Genomic DNA, 21699 nt, shown 5'->3' with positions numbered 1-21699 from the left:
TCCAAGCCTTGAAAATCCCACCACTGTAAACTGTGAGTGGCTTTAGCATGAGAAGAAAAATTCAATTAATGAGCTTTAGCAGATTTAGTTCCTATTTAAACTTGTTTGACTGTATGAAAATATTACTGCATTGCAGTCTGATGTGTCAAAACCACTCCTAAATTATCAAGAGTTATCAGACCTCAGATGCTTTGTATGCTCTCTGTTGTAAGTTTTCAGTGTACACAAATGATTGTATGAAGTTTTCAAGTATCTTATTTTCTAGGGGAGATGAACTATCAGGCAGAGGGCAGGAGGGAATACAGTATTTGCATCAGTTTGTGTGGTTTCATAATTTACCACTTTGGTGATCTCGCTGATGTATTTAAAAAATATGATGCTTTCTCTGTATAAATCATACACACATATATAATGTTGCTTAAGGTGTTTATTTAAAATCGAAGTGGGATTTTTCCATATTCTCTTTTAACTTGTTTTTACATAGAGGAGATAAATACTTTGCAGATATGGGTTGAATCCTTTCTTATTTCATGTAGTAGTATCAAAAGTTCTTTGTTCCTCCCCATTGAGACTGAAAACATGGCTGGTTTAGTCTTTGCAATACTTGGCTCTAGAATTAAAATTCAGAGGAAACAGGATCCGACTATGAGTCAGTATGCAGAACGGATGAAGTATAGGGACCATGAAGAAACATTCTTTTTCTTTCAGCCCAAGGTCTTTATCATTAACGAGAACCAATGTCAGATTTCGTAATTGTAGCATATGAGTGCCAGGCTCTGATCTGTTTTGATCAGGATTAAAATGCTGATGCTTTTCTTTGATTTTGTTCTAGTTTCTGCTGTATTTTCTGTAAATGTTTTTAAACGAAGACACTTCCTTGCAAATTATTTTCAGATCATCTTGTATCGTTATTTCAAATGGAGTCCCTCGTTCTCACCTTACTTACCCTTTTGGAAGTAATTACTGACATGGATATTTTGATGATGTTGAAATAATCTTTCTATAAGCTATCTATAGTGCCTGACTTTTTAGAGTTTGACAAATTGTTTGGCATAGGAAGTGCATTCAGGGTCACCCACTCAGGGGAAGTCGGCTTAACACATGAACACCAAATCCCAAATTACTTTAACAGTGATAGGCAGTACTAATGAAAATCATTTTCTTACATGAGATACAATGCACATTTCTACCTCTCATTCCAATAATATATTAAATACATCATTTGAGCCTAATGTTGTGGAAGCAATTTACCGTACACAGTATCTCAGTGTCACTTTATTGTGCTTTTCAGCTCTGCATACTACTTTTTTCACCTGTAATTACCTAATTGTCTTTCCAGCCTTTTAAGAAAATAATCCTTCAGCTTGACATCTTTAAATCGTGCTTTTGTTCAGTAGTTTACAGTGTTGGTACTGTATAATCGGTGTTTATCATTAATACCATAGATAGCAAAATATCTAATTACAGTTACACTGCTGTGGTGAAAAGAAGTGTTACAATCTAAGCCAATTCTGGATTTCAGTTGCTGAAAGCAAGACTGGAAAGCAGTCCTTGTAATTCTCAAGAAAGGAGGCACTTGCTGTGCCTTCTGTTAAGCCAGAGAAATGTGCTTCCAGTGTTCAGCCATAGCTAACTGGAGAGTAATGCTCCTTAGCAACAGAAGTTGACGAAATAAAGGATTTAAACACAGCTTAAAATTAGGAAAGTAGTGTCTATGTCAGATTTTAAAATGTGGAATTAGATTCACTGTTAGAGACTGAAGGAAAATATAAAAGTTCAGAAGTCAAGTCTCCATCTTCTAAGTCAAGATAGAGAAAGAAGTTTCTCTGGTGCATGTACCTTTCCCTATGAGCTGCCAGAAGTTTGTCTAGGCTGTGACTGTGCATCTTGTCTTCTGTAGGCTCCTGGAAAATGTGTGGCTCTTAAGGGTTTTTTTAATTGACCCACACTAGGTCTGTGTCCATAAAGGTGAAATTGATCACATCTTTTTTGCTGACATGTGGGATGTAGGCTTCAGGGGTCACTTCCCCCCACACTCCTGTAAATACCATCAGGGACTGATCACATAGGGCACTTCTGGCAAATGTCACAGAACACGTTTAGAACCATCACAGCCATGTGTCTCTGAAGAAGAAGGCACAGCTGAAAATCAAGAACTTGGGTAAAACAATAAGAGTAATATTTTTCCACTAATGTTTTTATATAGGTTTGTAATTGGAAGAGAAAAACCGGGACAAGTGAGTGAGGTTGCGCAGCTGATTAGCCAAACTCTAGAACAAGAACGCCGCCAGAGAGAGCTGCTGGAGCAGCATTATGCACAGTATGATGCAGATGATGATGAGGTAACACATTGTCTAGTGTTTAACTATTCTGTGTTTTTTAATGTTTTGTTTTCTATTCCTAATTCCTGCTTTTTAATTGTCGCTCAGAGGTCAACTTCTGGCCCTCTCCAATACTTCTGCTGATGATTTTTACGGATTTCGATGATGAATATTATTTGAAGAACAAAGTTACTCAAAAGCTTTTCAGCATGGATTTAAAATGTTTGTTTTGTTCCAGAAGGGCAAATATCAAATAAGTCAATGCTTCTGTAATCATTGCTCTTCTTCTGAAAGTGTATGCTTTGTCTGAAATGAGGGAATAAATTTGGTTTTCTTGTGCACTGAAACATTAGGAGGGGTTTGGGGAAAATGGTAAAAATCACCTTCTAACTTTTAGGGGGTTGGGGAAGTTTTGCACCTTTGTTTTTTCCTAAAGGAACTGATGTTGTTCTTAATTGAGAACATTGAGAAGTTTTCTAAAATTTTTAGGTAGGACACCTTCATCCACACACTGCTTTTTGTGAACAGATCATCCGTGGGATAAAGAATTATCTACCTTGTCAAAGAGTGTATTAGTGTTTATGATTAGTGCCTGATACCCCAATGTAAAGTTTTTGAAGCTATCATTGGCTTTATTCAGTAAATTTTACATAGTTTCTTCCATTCCTTTAAAATTTGAATATACCTAAATACCAAGGTGCCTGGAAAGATTAAGGAGAGATCTTTTTCAGAGACTGCTGTCTGTCTTACTCCCTAAATTAGCTGCTGGGTTAAGGTAAAATGACTGTTGCTGTAACAAGCCACTTAGTTCAAGCATACCATCTTCATTTCCCATTGTCTTGAATAATGTTACTTGAAGTGCCAGACACCATGTATTAGTGGGGTTTTGCTCAGGGCAGATGGTTTTGGTTTGTTTGAGGAAGGAGGCAGTGGGGGAGACAGGGGATTCACACAGTGCATTTATTTCAGTTTAGGGGTTTTTTAGGTACTGAGGGCTTCTAAACAGTGAAATGGGAAAAAAATACTTGGAGATAAAATCAGGGAACACTCGGAGTTTGAAACATACTGTTAAACTAACAATAGGTCAGAACAATCAGAAGTGTCCAGGAGACCTGGGAAAAAGTCCTGTCTAGGCCCGGAGATGCTTCAGTTACTTTAATGTCCACTGATATTAAAAATATTGGAATATGTGTTAGAATGAATCCTGTCATAGGTGCATATTTAACTCATATAAATACAAATTGTACTTAGATGTAATGGGGATGTATATGTACGTGTACCTGCGTGAGACTATGAAGGCTAGAAAATCCATATCCTCTCTGTTCCTTCTCAACCCTTAGAAGCACACAAGTTCTATTTAGTTTAGAATTGTTTAGTTTAGAGTTTCAGCACAAATAAAAGATTTAGCTTGATGCAGCCTTTGTTATGGTGATTTGGGGAAGGTCTGTCTGCATTATCCTGGCTGGTGCTGCTGCTTCTTCTTTCTTCAGAATTCAAGTTCTTGACTGATTTCTTGAAGATAGCTTATCTCCTCCTCAAGAGGCAACTCCCTCTGGCCTTTGGAACACAAGACTTCTCACAGCTCATCATAGCATGCTGTAGATGTCAGGGTTTGAAGACCTGTGACAGGAGAGGTGTGTCTTAAATGCCTGAAGTATAAATCCTTCTTGCTGTGTACTCTCTCGCAGGGTGAGGAATGTGTGACATCCCTGTGTGAGTAGTGGATGCGGTACTCCTTTTACCTAGAGGATGCATCCACCTGCAGAAAAGGCTTGTGTTGCCTACCTTCATGCACCACACAGATGCCGTAACTCAAGATCTGGCAGTAAAGGAAGTGTTGTTCAAACCATACAGGTCAATACCGACCCTGGTAGTAGCTCAGCCTTCAGCAGGTATTACTGCTGTGCTGATGCTGACTGTGATACTTTTGTACTGATGTCTGTGCAGGTGTTTCTCAGCACAGTAGTGAAAGAGGAGGAGAGGGATGTGTAGGTATCAGATACTTCTTGTGATGCAGCTTGTCCTTGCAATTCAGTGGTTACAAACTCTAAAGTCCTCTTCACTGCATAAAGTTTTAACACAAAAATACTAAATGCAGGGTTTTTTATTGGTAGTGCTTTTGGATGGTAGAGAGAAAATAAGATAGGGCAAGTAGCTAACAGAGTTAAAGGCATCTTTTCTAATTGTAGCACTACACTGAGGATGATAACCACCTCTGTGACCATGACGTGCTTTTTGGCCGTTAGCGTTTGCAGTGCAGAGGACTCCTATGCCATGTGTGAGGAAAGGAAAAGACATCTACCAGGGGAGGTCCAGAGATGAAAGATCTCTTCTGAAAGGGGAAGCAATTAGGCTTCAGAGCAAACGCAGTGCTTCAGTTCTCAAAAACTACATTGGGATCATCAAAGGTCATACACATTTCCTGCTTGATGCCATACAGATATTTGGGAGGGGGGTTGGTAAGCCTTGCTCTCAGAATACACATGTAGTTTCTGGAGGCTTATCAGAAGTAGATTTTAATGGAAAGCTGCAGCAATCCTGATTTTTTTTTAATTTTTTTGTCATGTCACCTCACTATGCCACCCAAGTAAACTCACACAACTTGCACCATTCCCAGGCAATTGACACAATGGAAACTGTGATCTAATGCACATTAGACACAGTTCAAAGACACTTTTGGTTACCACAAGCACTTCTGCTCCATTTACTGTCAAATACGAGCATTACTTCTTTGAGTTCACCTTGCTCTGTGAGGGCAAAGGTGGCTGGGCTTGTGTTGCTGTGTTCCAGACGCCACTGCCAGCCCTGACATCTCTGGCTCTGGTATGCATGGCATCTTTTGGGCAAGAAAATCTTAATTTACACTGTCTGAATGAATATCCACACATGTACAAAAAACCCTACCTTTTTGAGTCCATTTCTTCAGAGTGATAGTGATTCTGACTGCATGAAGCTCAGGAGTATTGGGATTGGCAGTGTAAGGAGTTTTGTGCTAAGGTGGCAGAGAGTTGTTCAGTGTCAGAGCTATCAAACTGTCCTGTTCATTTTCATACAGTTCTTAAAATACAGTAACATGGGTATCTATCTACAATGCTGCATAAATAAACAAGAAGGGGATCTGTAGTCAACCCTTCATTGAGGCTGTCAAATTCTGAACCTCAAGAGACTTTACCACAAGGACAGCAATAACATACCAGGTTTCTAGAGCAGAGTATCAGTGATCTGTGTTTGAGACACTGCACGTGACTGATAGAGCTGGTCAAATCACAGGAGGAGAGTGTGTACCAGGCATCTGCAAGTCCTGGTGTTTTATCTTGCTGTGCCACCAGCAGGCTATATTTCCTCTGTTTTGAAATTTGGGGCAGTCTTCATCATAACCCAAGAATCAACCAGCTGTTTTATAAGGATCTGAGTTCTTTAGAGAGTCAGTTTTGACTTCCAAAAACCAGTGTGCACTGAACTTGAGTCAGATGCTAAATTAGACAGACACTTGTTAGCCCACAGCAACTTCTCATTCCATTGCCTTGCGGAAGTGTTAAATGACTTACTTGTTGGTGAAGGTCCACAGTAACACACATAGTGTTCCCAAAAGTTACATCATTTACTATATAAATGCCCTGCATTCTTGCACTTCAGAATCTCCTGTTATTGTGGACTGCAGGTCATCACAGGGTTGCAGGATGCTTTTGGGTGCTCCTTCATTGAAATCTTTGCATGGAGACAGCAGAACCATGTGCAGAACTGACAAACACTAAAAGAAGGGGGATGCCCACAATGGGGTCCATGCAAAGACAAGCAGGGTAAATGTGCAAGAGCTCACAGTTTGTCATGAACCTCCCAGGAGCCAAGTGGAGTTATTTCTCAAGTACTCTTTCCAATAGGCAGTGTCAGCATTTCGTGATGGTGTTTCAGATGCTGCCTCTAGATAGGCTGCTGCAGAGCTTACTCATCACCAGTTCATCTAGCTCCTAAAATCCCACATCCTCTTGATTTGTTGTATCCTGTCAGAAAACAAAACTCAAAGGTTTGAAGTAGATACTCTCTTTGAATTTCCTACTTAGGGTTTTAAGTACAACCTGAATCTGTATCCTTGACTGAAACCTTTTGATTGCCCTGTGTTAACAACAGTGTTCTGTGCACATTTTAGTAAAATTCTGCCATTTCTTGGAATTTTGATTTGAAAATGGTATTATCTTCTTCATCTTCTGCAGTGAGTGGCAAAAGCCACATGAAGCAGATGACCTGTGTCCCTGGAAACCTGCTTATTGTGACGCAGTATGTGAAATTAATAACATACTCCGGAGTTCTATTCACTCTGTGGGCATGGACAAGTAGTTTTATGCAAGTGACATTTTAATGTATTTTAATATCACTAATAGGCATTTGAATATTTTTTCATTTTAAATTCCCATTTACCAGGACGTTCAGAGAGCAAAGTAACATTAGAACCATTGAAGCAAATCTTGACACAGGAAAAGAAAAATACTGCAGTGTGCTTGAATGTCACTCAAAGAATACCTTTGTTAAACAAGAGCTTTCAGAGAGTACAGTTTTCCCAACATCATTAATATGAAGCACTCCTGTAAAAGTGATGATTGATACAATAGCATTATATTTTTCTTTGCTCCTTTGAAAGAACTAAGTATAAAGCATGAAAAAAAATGCAATTAAGAGGTGGGCTTGAGTTATTTTTATAGTTCTACAAATAGTGTTCCATGATGGTGAGAGAGTTTCAACACAAATAAAAGATTTAGCTTGATGCAGCCTTTGTTATGGTGATTTGGGGAAGGTCTGTCTGCATTATCCTGGCTGGTGCTGCTGCTCCTTCTTTCTGCTTGGGAGAGTTAGGCCCATTTCAAGAATTTACAAGGCAGTTAAACAATGTGAGTAACACATTTTCCCTTTTAAAGTGGGAAATTGCAGTTCATGTTGGCAAAGATAATTTCACGCTATTGGCTGTGATAGCATGTAGCAAAATTGAAAGGCTAAAATGGGAAACTGTTGCTGGGGATGGGGTAAGCTTAAGCTCTAGGTGCTGCTGAAATGAGAACTAGGTCTTTTGCATGGATGAGTTTTGCTCACCAATACAAACTGAAGAGTCTGAGATTTTCCTTCAAGAGCATGTAAGTTTTTATTAACTATTGAGTAACAAAAATATTGTTCTTGTCAGCTAAGAAAACAAAATTTGTTGCAGGGAACCTCAGGCAGCTACATGAGCTACTGTTCCTTACAAGGCTTTGTAATTTTTAAGTAAAATAACTTTTGTCTGTGCTTTGCTGCTTCTTGTAAACCACTGAATTTCCATTCTAGCGTATTGGTGCAGGGTCTGAACAAGCTTCTAATAGTTTCATGTGAAGCAGAAGCCAGCAAAGATCATTTTCTCAGGGAAAGTGTGCTTCGTGTAGTTTATCACACGTATTTGTGTAAAGTACACATCGTTTCTTTTGAACCTGCATTTGTGTTTCATGTGACTGTAAGATCAGACCCTTTTCTGCTGGAGACAAAAGCCGAAGTCCCATTTATTTCTGTGCTCAGCAACGTGTGTGTGCCATCCTGCTGTCTTGTTTACCTGAGCAAACTGCAGTGCTTCACTTTGATGACTACTTTTTGCATTAATTGAAACAAAAATTACTGTGCCCACTGGCATTCATTATGTACCATCTGAAGCAAGATTTTCCTTTGTGTTCATTGTAAGCTGCCTGATGTCCCTTTTCAAACACTGGCTCCTGCAGCCAGGAGAATACTGCCTGCTCTTGAATATTTACCCAATATAAGTTAGTCCATCATACAAGGGGGAATGGATTAAAGCTAAAGGAAGGAAGGTTTAGATTAGGATTTAGGGGGAAGTTTTTTTACAGGGAAAGTGATGAAGTGCTAGAACAGGCTGCCCAGAGAGGTGGTGGATTCCCTGTCCCTAGAGGTGTTCAAGGCCAAGTTGAATGGGGCCCTGAGCAACCTTGTGTAGATCCAGGCCTGGAAGTTGGTGGCCCTGCCTGTGGCAGGGGGTTGGAACTCTATGATCCTTGGGGTCCCTTCCAACTCATGCCATTCTATGATTCTGTGATTTTATGTGTTCATTTTTCTTTTTGTATGAATTACTTCCTTTTACTTTAAGTCTTCGGAGGGATCAGTTTTGACAGAAGTGATCTGCTTTATTCTTTTACCAAACTGGTAAATATAATTAGGATTTTGCATTAAGTTAATACGTTCCTTTAAGATGCATATGTAGCTGAGCCAGATGTGGGCTTTTTATGTAAACTGGGATTGATTTTGCTAGTTAACAATCCTACTTCTGCCTTCTCTTTGCATGCTCCAGGGATTTCCTTGCCATTGCTGGTGGACCCACAAAGATGATTTTTTCACATAGAAATGATGGTTGTGTATCATGATATTATCAGTTTTTCAGGGATAATGACTGCAAAATCGACAGTACATGCATTGTGTTAGTATTTTGTCCCCACAGTTACTCATTTCATTGAAATCCCACTGACATTTTAGGGTTAGTTGTTCCGCTTCTCCACACCCCGATATGGGGTGTGAAGTTGGTGTTACATTTACACGCTCCTGGAAAAAGCCTAAATTTCTGTTTAGGCAGTAACTGCATGTAGCTGTGAGGAACACAACAGAAGCAGAAGTTCCTACAAGTGTAGCATAACAGAAGATTTTGTGTATGTGAGATCTAGACATACAAATGATGTATTTTATTTCAGGTGTTGTTTTGTTTAGCTGCGATGCTAACATGACAGAATTCCACTGAGAGGGATCATGTGTTCTTTGCTTCTGTTTAAAATAAGAAAAAAAGAAGCAAAAACAACTGGATTTTTTGGTTGAAGATTACTGAGATTCTTGTACAGATAAAGTGTGTAAAGTAGACAGTTACTGTTTGAAGAATATATAACCATTTATAGAAACAGAGTTCTCTCTAAGAAGTCATGTGCATTGATGATGATGTTTAAAGTATGAATGGGTTTTTTTCCATAGTTTTTTTTCCATAGTTCTTTTAATATAAGATTTTTTCCAATCCATTCAATGCTTTATGTGTGTTTTGGCTTTCTTTTCAAAACTTTAGTGGTTTAAAAAAAAAAAAGGACAATATAGACATTTCATGTCCTTTAAAAAGTCCCTTCCAATTGAAGCCATTCTAGGTGCTACTTGTCCAAGAAATGGTGATGTTTTATTGCAGTTATATGACCCTGTTGTTGGACACATACCTCTTCTGTGTTTACTTCTGCACTTAGACTTAGCAAGTTTCCTTGCACTGCTTTTTAATTGAGAGACATTTACATAAGCATAAACAACATCTGGGAAACTAAATTAAGGTGGGAAGTTGAGATTTGAACTGTTGTTTGGACATCTGAGTTCTTCCCTGTTGTTTTGAAAAGTTCTTTTGACAAAAAAATTACTCTAGTAGATAATCCTAGCAGTACTGACAGTATGCTCCTGGTAATATTATGTGCTTTCATCTCAGGAGCTGAAAGCTCATGAACAAAAACTTGAGTAGTTCTCTCGGATTTTGGTATTATTGCTGTATAAACACGAGAAGGACTGCACCCCTTTCCCCACCCTTCCTTTTCCATGTATTTTTTGAGTCCCAAGCTTTATAAATCCAGATGTGGCCCTGAGGGAAGTGTTTGCTTTGCAACATGTTTGTGTAGTCATTCGCCATGCCATCAGGCTGCTTGTGATCAGTGTGCTGTGTACTCCGGCTTCCAGAGAGAGCCCCACCGAAGCAGAGTGGTACCCAGGCATGTTAGGCATGGGGAGGCATGAGCACAGATGAGATGTGCAGAAGATTGTCAAGGCAACTTGAGGTTTAATACTGTGAGCTTTTCCCCTGCAATATTGCTGTTTTATCTTTAATCTTGAGGTACAGATTGTAGCATATGAATTTTTTTAATTCTATTTTTTCAGCAAATTATTCACATCCCATGGTTTACCAACCCAAGAAAGATCCACATTTTCTGTTTAAAACTAGTTAGAAGCTCCCTATTCAGTGAAAATTCAGTGAACTGACTTCAGTCTCTGAACTCGTCTCTTGACACTCGGTTTCTTTTTCCTGCTGTAGCTTTTCTGTGTGGGTGTTACTTTTCTATTGTTAATTTGTTTATAAGGAACAAACCAATGGATTTTAAAATTCACCATGGAATGTCACTGGAGAATTGTTTCCTCCAGATGGCTTTAAAAAGACTAATCAAGCTCCTCTCGTCCTGTTGTCCTTTTATTTCTGTTTGGAAAAGATTCCTTGTTAAAATCTGAGAAAATTTGCAGAGTTCTTCTTGTGGAAAGGAGGCCTCTCTTGGAAAAGGATGAAAACAATTGAAATTTAGAGCCAGTAATGCTTAAGCACTAAATTCCTAGTGCTAAAGATACTGTTTTCTCCTCTCTCTTGATATTCTGAAATACTGCTGTGGAGAATGCCTGGTAGAATTAATAAGTACTGGAGTTATAGCTAATGAAGAAGATAAACTTTTGTATGCAGTATGCTGGGTTTGCACAGTAGCTTAATTACTCTTTGAACAGTATCTGCCTAATAAGAGGATAACTGGAATTTCTTAAATGCTATAAAATTAAGACAGGTGAATATGCTACAGATGAAGAAGATGAAGACATGGGACCTGTCCTTCCAGGAGGTGACATGGCTATTGAAGTGTTTGATCTCCCTGAGAATGATGACATGTTCTCTCCCAGTGATGTGGACACCAACAAGCTTGCTCACAAATTCAAAGAGGTAAGTTATAGATTGGGAAACATTCCTGAAATATCTCACTGGAATTAGATTTCTAATTCTCTCATTTGCTCAGTGCTTGTTTTTTCCCTTGAAAGCTAGGTATTTCTCTTGAAAACTGAGTATACTCAGTACTGTTGAATGACTCAAAAAGTTCTGCTTCAAAGCAGCAGAACTCTAGTTTGGAGATGTATTAGCATCAGCTTTCAGTTTGCTTGGTATTGATGGAAGGCGGTTTATAATTTCAATTTTCAGCACAGAAGTTACTTGCCTCAGCACTTAGTTTGCATTTTTCGATGAGGAACAGGAAGACAAAGTACATGTTAATTCATTACTAGCAGATTGCTGCTTTTCTTTTTCTGTTTTTTTTGAGGGGGGACTTGGGGGTGGGTTTTCTTGGTAAGATTCCAATCAAAAGTGTTTGGGAAAACCAAACAGCAAATGCTAAATTTCAGTGAAAAGGGACATGTGGAGCTCACCCTATGCCACTGTGCAGCAACTCATCAATGTACAGCACTGTCATATGTTTGGCCATGTGTTTAGAAAGATGCTGTATTGAGGAAGCAGGCGTATTTCAAGCTGGTGTTTTACCAAACCCTGTGGTTACAGAGTTTGTTAGCAGCAGCTGGTACTAACTGGGACTTTAATCAGTGGCGTTCCTTGTGGTCACTGAATTAATGTAACTTAACGTGCCAAAGTGCTGAGAAACATTTCTTCTGTATCTTAGTCTGGGCTTTTGATGTGGTTTATTTTTGAGCTTTCCTGAATTCTGATACAAATAAAGATATGAAACAATTGGATTTATTAAAGCCAGTAATTAACAAACAATAATGGGCTGAGTGATGACAATGAATTTTTTAATGGAGGAAGACGGAAGGGGTGAAATAGAACCACATGAGATTTGAGCAGCAGACCCTGGACCCAGAAGAGAAAAAGTTTTAAGGTACAGAGGCTCCTTTTTTATCTTTCTTCCTCTGTCCTCTCCCCTATCCCTAACTAGATAGATAAACTATCCAGTTTATCTTCTATAGATACATATTTTTATTACTCTCTGGTGAGAGTAATGTATGGAAAGTAATGAATCAACGAGCAACCAGTCTTTCCCTTTTCTGCTGATACCCTTTTCAGCCTTTGGATGCCTACTGTTATTCATCATTGTTTCCTGAAAGCTTTTGACTTTACTTAAATGATCATTTTCTCACCACATATTTCAAGTTCCATGCACTTATGTAATTAGCAGAAGAGTTTTCTTAATTTTCTAGTACTTTGCATCATCTGTAGTGATACTTTCTCAAAGCGGTGGGACGTTGCTACCGTTCTGGTTGTGCCAGTGTAACAAAGCTACACAGGCCTCAGACGGGTGGTGGACACGGCACTCGCCTGTGAGTCAGTTACCTGTAAAACTGCGCTCCAATACAGCTTCCATCAACTTGGGCTGTTGCCACACTTGAGCATGTCCAAACTGATTTGAAGCTATTTGCAGACCTCTTTGATGTAATGGCCTCAGAATGCTGTTGTAGAGGCGATCGGATGAAGGGACTCTGCCATGCTCCAGTTTAAGTGCAGATGAGAGCCTGGGAAGGAAACATTAAATGCTCCTGCATAAGAGTGGACTCTTTCTCGCTAACCCACGCAGTTGCCACTGTTACAAGCATGCCCCTTTTGTTTCACTGATTGTATTTAACAGTACACAGCTGCATTTTGTTGGCTGCTGCAGAGTGAGTACATGTATTTTTCTTGGTATTTGCCCTAAATTCTTTTAACACTGGAGGACTTGTTCGCGATCACGCTGCACAAGCCCACACAGTGTTTTCTGGAATTGTATTTAAAGAATAACTGTTCTTTCTTGTTCTTACTCCAGAGATTAATGGAAGTATTAAACAAGTGGGTTGGACGTAATCTTTAAGCATAATAGTTTGACCTAATTAGTTGAATTCGGTCTTTGCAATGAAAAATGTGCTCACATACTTTGAGAGCACTCTTACTTGAAATGCGTTGCTTTTGGAATGAAAGTCAGAAGAGAGATGGGCATTCCTGGGTGAATCACTGCACTTCTGCAAATCTTGTTTTCCTGAAATGGGACTGATTTTCCTTAATTACTTTGAGGGAAAGAGCTAGAAGCTTTATTTTAGCTCTGATGTTTGAAGAGAAATAAGGTCTGTAGGGAGAAGGGACATTTTCTGTAAGATTTAGGGGTTTTTTTTCATGCCTTAATGAAAACAATGTTGATGTTGTTATTATTATTATTTAAAAGTTGTCATTGAGATTATTACATTCAATTGAGTACTTTCTTTCCCAGAGTACATTGGATATTTTAACATGTTCTAGCTTTTAATCCCATTCTACCTTTTGCAGTTTTCAATTAATTTAATATATTTCTCTCTATAGATCTTATTTTTTATAAAATGTTTTATTTTTTTAAGAAAATGGATCAGCTTTCCAAGACATATGATAAGGAAATGTGCCAAAAATTATTCAAAACGCCTTTGTTAAAATGAGGCCTTGACAATTTTGCATTATCTTCGAAAACATAAAAAGACAAAATAGCATCTGCCAAGTATTTGTCTGGCATTCCATGGGGCATGGAATAAGGTATTTCTGCTCCCCTGTTAGTAAACTTGCTGTAAAATTTTTAACTATGGAGTCCAGATCTGCTTGCCAAACAGTTGACCTCTCCCATTGTTCAGTCTAACCTATAAATGTGTTAGGATTTCTCATGTAGTCTGCAAGCATTAGTTCTTAAAGAAAAAAAAAAAGGAAAGAACAGAAAAAAAGGAGATGTCCAGCTACACATTTGTCTGTTCAGCAGGAAATTGTCTTTTTCCTTCTGGCTCAGTGGGATCTGCTGTACCATGTACTGATTCAGTGATCTGACTGAATGTCAGAATGCTCAGTATTCATTTTTTAACTTAATAACAGAGTATAAAAATAACTGTTAAAACCATCTGTACCTGAGCAGATTGTCATTTATGCAACAATTTGGAGTTTATTTGTATGTAATAATAAGCTGTTTAAGTGCTGCTGATGGGTTTGTGGGGTTTTAGAAGAGATGGGAGCGGACTGTAAGCAGGTGGCCTAAAGCTTTGAGTCTTGATTTCATTATTAACTCTGCAAAGGGCAAAGTCTAGCTCATCCATCCTTCCCCTGATTTCATCTCCCTCCAAACCAGAGAGGTAGCAGAACTGAGCAAAGGCCTGGACCCTTCATAAACACTGTAACATTTCAGAGGGTTCTTTTGTAATGTTTCACTACTAACAAAAAATGGAATGATGAGAAAATAGCAGTTCTCAGTCTCTGAAATTTGCAGATCAGAGGTTGGATTGAATGAGCTCCGAAATTGCAAGTAACCTCTTGCAAATTCTTATAAATTATTTCTTTAGTCCCCCGTATGTGTAATTACAAAAAGGTACATATCTTTCTCAGCTCCCTGGTCTGCAGGGTGGAGTAGCACCACTGGCCAATTCTTGCTGTTCTCACCAGCTCCAGGGCTACGGAGTGCCCTGTTGCCAGCTGTACTGACATGTCTCCATCCTGGACCAGTAGCCCTGCTTTCATGTGGCATGTCCCCAGGAATCCCGTGTCATCTGCGGGTTAGCTGTGTGCTCAAGGCAGGTTCGGTGTGGCCTCATGTGCATGTTCCACCTACTAGTGTGCCTGGTGGGCCTCCACATTTTACATGACTGTGCAAGCTGTTACAGTCAGTGAGGGGTTTCATTTGAAGTGAAATACCCATTTTCACTGACCACTTGACGATTTGTTACACTTTTCAGTGCAAAGTCCAAACTGGATTGTAACAGATGATCCTGGCAATGAGAAGTGCTCACAGCCTCCTCAGACCAAGAAATTAGCTGTGGAAAGAACATTTCAAAACTGTTCCTCATGTGGGATTGGTTGTGTCAGTATCTCCTTTATTCCTTCCAGCAGAAATTCAGCAGCTCTCCACCAGAAAAGACAAGGTTTATTCACTAGATCATTAAGGCTGATTTGCAAACCAACCTGCATCCAAGAGTGTGAATTTCCTGTGCTGCCACAAGAAATGCCTTCAAGATATGTCTGATGAAAAGGGCATTTGAAAGCTTGGCCTTTCTTAAAGATTGTTGTACCAATCAGTTCTGTGATGGCTCCTATTTTTGAAAATTACTCCTTTCCTCCAGAAGAACTTCTCTTTTAAATTATTTTTACTTTTTTTTTTTTTAACTAACAGACTGGTCTTCAAGAATGTAGCCATTGCTTCACCAAAGATACCAAAGATGATAATTTCTGGTTCAGTACAACTCCCTCATGTACTCCATTAGCTCAACATAAGCTATTCCCAAAGGCTCCCGTTAGTCTTGTAAGAGACTTAACCCCCATGTAAAACATGCTTTTCCATACCTATTCCTGGTAGTCATAAATAATGGACGAAGGCTTTGTCTCCACTACAGTGCCAGGTGCCAGCTGAAGCTGTAGTTCAGGGTTTACCCTTGCCCTCAGCATACCACACACAAGTCACTGATTCAGATTAAGCAGTGCCTTAGATTTAAAGTTTTGGGGGGCTGTCAGAAGTTTGTCTGTGCTGCCTGCTTTAAATGATAAAGCTGCAGGGATTTGGGTGCAGACCAGTACTGGGTGGATGTGCATGATTGTTCCCATTTAGGCTAGGGTTATGCTGTTGAGCATGCAAATAGCAGACCTTTGGGGTGAAACTGAAGATGTTTCTGGATGTTGCCTAATGCATTCAAAAGACTAATTGGTATTCACTCCACAGGATCAGTGCAATGTAGGTTAGTCCAAAAGAAATCCCTGCAGAATGTGTGCAGGGAGATGCCAGGTCCTCAGCACCAACCCTTTCGCGGTGCAGATCCACTCTTCTGTGGCACGCTGCTTGGTAGTCTAACACCAGCCTTCAGCACACTGCCTAGGCTGTTAATCTACTTGTGGTCATTTTGGGTGCTTGAGTGGTGTTTCCTGTTTTTTACAGTTTCCTCATGTAACTGCTCTCAACTGAGGCTTGCTGGCTTGGCCAGGATAGCTCCAGCTGCCAGTGGAAAAGCATAGCCTCAGTTTACCCTTTTTCTTGCATGGCATAAGCGTGTGAATCTTCCCTCAAGGTTTTCCTGACTTCTTGTGTTGTTAAACCGCTTATTTCCATATTTGCTTTTTTGTACTGTGCCTGCTTTAATCAGTGCAGTGGGACTTACTGACAGCACTGGGATGTATCTCACATTCACATCAGAGGAGAGCAAAGCCCAGCAGGATAACATCTCTACTTTTTTTTTTTAAGCATAAGACATTTGGTTTTGCTAAACAGATTGGATGTTCTGATTTGAAATTATGAGTGGTTAGACGGCATCCTATCTTTAATTAGGTTGCACAGACTGAGTCATTTTGCAAGCTAGACATTTTAATTTACAATCTACTGCACTGCAGCACTCTTCAAGGCCTTCTGCTATGTAATAAGATATTCAACTTGCAGCACTGTCTTTAAAAATACTGGAGTACTCTGTGACTTCACTTGTTTATTTTATATTTTCAATTTTAGTTGCAAATCAAACATGCAGTTACAGAAGCTGAAATTCAGAAGCTGAAGACGAAGGTAAGAATCAATATACAGTTAATATATGCTGCTTTTTCCTTTCTCATGCAAAATCAGATCTGAAGACGTATCTTTATGTGGGTGGAGAAGTCAACATCATTATTAAAGGCTGATTAAGAAGCGCGGTGGCTCAGCTAAATCTTGTATTGGTATATATTCTCTGTTCAAAGTTCCAAGTAAAATTTCAAGTGCTGCTATTAAGAGAAACTGCCAACTTGTGTAGCTTCGATTTAATGTAGATTTTAAGGGCTGTCATAATGACTAAATGGCAGATTTCTAGTTTTACAATCCTAATGCAGGTTTTTAAATTGTATTTGGGTTTAATATTCAAGTCGAAGTAGGGTTTTCATTTGCCAGTGATGTTTAAGTATCTTTGTAAAAAAATCATATATTTAAAGGTATTTAATAAAAATTCCTTTTTTACATACAGAAGAAAAAGAGCTGTTTAATATTGCTGCAGTTCTTTTTTAAAGACAGTATAGAAAGGAAAAACCTTACTAGTTTAACGGAAAACATCATCTCACAATTGGTTGCTATTTGTTAGATTGAATTTGCTATAGCAGTAAAAAGAAATTGTGTTTTTTGTACTAGGATAACCTTTATGGGAAGTCAACTGATAATCAGTTGTTGAGTAATAGTAGGTTTTAAAATGACATCCTTCTCTTTGAGTTTGAGTACATTATGAAGGAAATAATAAAAAGACAAAAAGAAAATCGTACTTCAGAAAAAGATCTTACTCTTTCTAGCAGCTATTTCCACATACCATACATTTTGCATAGTGTTTATCAAATCTGCATAAATTATTAAAGATAAATTCAGAGTGCAACTATTTTCTGTAATAATTTCTATTGTAGTGTTTCAGTTCAGAAAGTCAGAAATCTTTTCTTCCTCAGCTTTCCAGTTCCAATCTAGCAATCAGAGCCAAATGGCCAATCCCTTGGGATTGTGCCAGGCCCCACTGACTTCATGGCGGTGATGCGTGGGTGTAAACATTTATCCCTGCAAATCCGTGGGCAAGATTAGGGTTAATGTGCCTTTTTGTGTTGGACTTCTTTACCTAGTGTTTTGAATAGAGCCAAATAAAATGTGGCTAAAACACCACAAAGTTGTTGTTTTCTTTTTGTGTGCATCATCCTCTACGCTAGCAGAACTGCCTAGAGCAAATTAAACAACCTTGATAAGCAAGTAAGGATGTTAAGGCTTCTATTTTTGCCTTCTATCTAATAAAAAACCTAGCAAAGGAGATAAACTTTATTATAAACTCCGCAGTAAAAAGGTCACTTGGGAAAAGTCATCGGACTTAGTTGGAGCCAAATAGCAGAACTCGTAGTGGAACTGGACTGGTCATAGACAAGTGGCACCGGTGTGTTCGGCAGAGTTAGCACCTGAGATCTTACACAGCAGGGGCATATTTTTCTTTTCATTTTAGCTCCTTACAATGCAGTAAGCAAGTTTAAAGAAAACAGCAGTAATATACCTATAACAGGTTCTCTTCATCCTCATAATAGTTCTGGCAGAGTATCAGTATTGAATGCAAAACTCTGTGCTTGTGTAAATGAAAAAAGATTCTAGGGTATGACCCGCTCTTGAATTTTGAAATATGCTCCAAGCTCTTCGTTTGGCCTTCTAGATTAAGCAAGATTATGACTTGAAAACAGACATTGTAAAAATTGGATAGATTTTCTAGTTTGGGTAAAAAAGCAGATAATTGTGGGGTGGTTGGCTTTTTCCCCCCCTGTTGTTTTCTAAATTCTTCTTAAACCAAATAATAGAACCTGGAAATTAGATTCCCCCAAAATAAGGAATTTCTCATTTAATGATGAAAGTCTGGAATGCTTTCCAACATCCCAGCATTTCCAACCTCTGAACCAGATGCACAGAGCAAAACACATCCCAAGGACGGACTGATTAACCCTGCAGTTTGCCTGAATACTCCACTATTGACATCTTTAAAGCATGTTACTGTTACAGCCCAGGGACTAGCTGCTCAGAGCAAGGTTCTGTTTCATTTCATGGGAAAAAATAGTACATGCATCAGCCTGTGTTCTTTGTCTTTGAAAATACTTTTCACTGCTAGCATATTACTTTTATAGCTATTAGTTGACTGATTTTCACTATTCATGTTGTTTACAACCATCCTAAATGATTAGGCGGCACTTCACACCTTTTTACTGACTGGCATCTCCACTCTTCTGTTCAGCTGCAGGCTGCTGAGAATGAGAAGGTGAGGTGGGAATTGGAGAAGACCCAACTCCAGCAGAACATTGAGGAGAATAAGGAAAGGATGATGAAATTAGAGAGTTACTGGATTGAGGCACAAACCCTCTGTCACACGGTGAATGAGCACCTCAAGGAGACGCAAAGCCAGTATCAGGCTCTGGAGAAGAAATATAACAAGGCAAAGAAATTAATCAAGGATTTTCAGCAAAAGTAAGCAGCTACGCCAGGCTCAGCAAATGACTTAGTGGCCAGATAGGAAACATATATGTGATATATTTTGAAATATGAAACCCACTATTAAACACCTGTAAGGTAAACACTATTTTCCACTTTTTTTCATGAAAAACATGTGGTCTTTGTTATGGAAAAATGTTTTTAGTAGCCAAGTGTTAGTTTAGTACTGTTGAAAAATAATACTATAACTAAATGAAGACTCCCATCTGTAGTGTTCTAGGATGGAATGTTTCAGAATTACGAGATAACTCAATGCGATTGCAAATAGCCAAGAGCAATCGTAGTAAAGCATTTGATGAGCAAGGTTTGCAGCAATTTATATTGGTATTGTGTCAGCTGGATTCACTCCTGCTGTGTACTAATGTAACATCAAAAAGGAAATGGTTTTGCTACATTTTACGTTTTATTTTTCTTCTTCTTGTAGATGTCAAGAGTGTTTGAGCTGAGTTGAGCTAACTGATGATTACCTGGCCCCCTCTGTTTCATGTGGTCCCCTCTCCCTGATGGCTAGCAAGAATAATAGCATCTTACATTTCTATAACAGCTTCCATTCCCCCGAATTTCTACATTTTTTTTTGCATCAACTTTCTCATTTTCTGCTGAAATACACTCATTTAAAGAAGAATACGCAAAAGCATATAGCAATGTCAAGTGACAACCAGGAGTGCAGAACTGAATGTCCTGTCCCATTTAAAAGGGGGATAGATAGTCAAAATTTCATTATGCATCTTAGAATTTTGGGACTCTTCTGGAACTAGCTGTCATCTTGTGTGCTTTCTCACTAACACCTTAGATTTTCAAAATAAAAAGAAATAGGGAAGATAGCTAGAATGATCATGGATAGTCCTTCTACTCTTATTCTGCTTTATATTAGTAAAAGGTGTAGTCAGTTGATTTTTATTATCTCAGATTCCTAAAATCACCTAACAGATTTCCTTATAGCTTACTAGAAAATCAGATTTGTACTGGGAAACCTTTCTGTAAAGGAGCGCAGTCATACTCTAAAAAAAAAAAAGGAGAGAGATTTTGCTCCATTTTCTACAAAAGATTACAGAATAAACTAAGCTAAAATTGTTTTCATTGTAAATACAGATCATGAAAAGTTCAGTTTGATTTAACTGTTTTGATTATCAGTTAGAACAACTGATTTTTTTTTCAGATTAATTCCTCTTACCGTTTTTATATCTTCACCTGCATATTCACTTAGACTAAGTAATTTGTTAGGGTTCTATCCTAATTGGAGTTCCATGCTTCTTACTAGGTTAGTAATAAAATATTTGCTAAGGACAGATTTTTACAATGAATAGCTGAAGCTGTAGGAGAATATTTTGTTTTCTGTTTGAATCTGATTGCTTTGATGACAGCAAATACTTTTTTTTTCCCCTAAGAGAACTTGACTTCATCAAACGCCAGGAAGCTGAACGGAAGAAAATAGAAGATTTGGAGAAAGCTCACCTTGCAGAGGTTCAAGGCTTACAAGCTCGTGTGAGTAGTATTTACTTTCATATTTGAAGAATGATACGATTCTGTCTGATAGCTTGGGGAAAATAACATATCTTAGAGATGTGTGTGTGTGTTCTGGGTAACACTGTTATATTTCTTTCAGATACGAGACTTGGAAGCAGAAGTTTTCAGGCTAATGAAGCAAAACGGGAGCCAGGTTAATAATAACAACAACATTTTTGAAAGACAGACATCTTTTGGAGAAGTTTCTAGAGGAGATCCAGTGGAAAATCTAGATACTAAGCAAGTGTCCTGCCTGGATGGCTTAACTCAAGGTTTGTTTGAACCAAACCATAACTCCTATTAGTATGTATGTAAATAGCATGGTTAGCATTTGGGATTTAAAAGAAGCAATTAATAATGCACAGATGTTGTTATTTTTCTAAAATGCAGTATCTAATGCAGCTATCTCAGAGTTATACCAAATAATGCCAGTAGAGTCCCAGAATAGCTGTACAATGTATATTCTTAAAGAAATGGAAGCGAGTACTGATAAAGTAGAGAGTGTTACCAGCTTCTATTAAGGTTTCAGTGGGATGCCACCAGCATTTGGCTTTAATTCAATACTTCTATTTTGCTAATAAAACAGGAGAAAATTATTATTTCTCCTATGTTCCTAAATCTGTCCTTACCCAACCACCAAAGATCAAACAGTAACACAATTACCAGAATGAGGAAAAAAAAGCTAAATTTAGCATTTTGAATGGATCTCTGCAGGTTCTGAACCCACCTTGGTAGAGACATCAAAAGGAACCATGTGGAGGTGGCACCCACCATTTCTCAGGATGGAGCCTTTTGTGAATAGAACGCAAATTCTTTACTAGCACATTAATTAAAAATCTTACTCAGCTATATAGCACAGTTTGATTTATAAGATAAGACTTGTAGGAATTTGTTCTACATTACCAAAGAGCCAAAACAATTTTTGGCAACACTGATATCTAGATAGATGCTGTCAGCATGGTAACTGTAACCTATACTTGTTTTGCATATAAAAGATAATCTGCATTTTTCGGGCTGTGCCAGTGAAGATACACAAATAACTTTAACTAAAGTTCTGTAATTGGAAGTAGCTCCTCCCTGTTGAATTATATGCAGAATTAAAGCCAGTTTAAGGCTTG

At 38.5% G+C, this 21699-nt stretch overlaps 1 protein-coding gene across 1 annotated transcript in view; it reads left to right on the top strand.

The window, feature by feature from the left end:
- The window catches only part of PPP1R9A (protein phosphatase 1 regulatory subunit 9A), a gene marked incomplete at both ends in the record, with an annotated part of 137608 nt that overhangs the window by 92646 nt on the left and 23263 nt on the right, over positions 1 to 21699 (top strand). Inside the window, 6 exons of the mRNA XM_084279913.1 lie at positions 2207 to 2342; positions 10894 to 11049; positions 16568 to 16621; positions 18822 to 19051; positions 20464 to 20560; positions 20682 to 20853. Of these exons, the coding sequence (XP_084136039.1) occupies positions 2207 to 2342; positions 10894 to 11049; positions 16568 to 16621; positions 18822 to 19051; positions 20464 to 20560; positions 20682 to 20853 (845 nt within the window). The remainder of the gene's footprint in view (positions 1 to 2206; positions 2343 to 10893; positions 11050 to 16567; positions 16622 to 18821; positions 19052 to 20463; positions 20561 to 20681; positions 20854 to 21699) is intronic.

The sequence above is a fragment of the Gallinula chloropus genome, assembly GCF_964237585.1.
Source record: "Gallinula chloropus genome assembly, chromosome: 2".
NCBI classification, from domain to species: Eukaryota; Metazoa; Chordata; class Aves; order Gruiformes; family Rallidae; genus Gallinula; species Gallinula chloropus.
The sequence above is the reverse complement of the archived record's forward strand: the minus strand, read 5'-3'. Positions and strand labels throughout refer to the sequence as shown.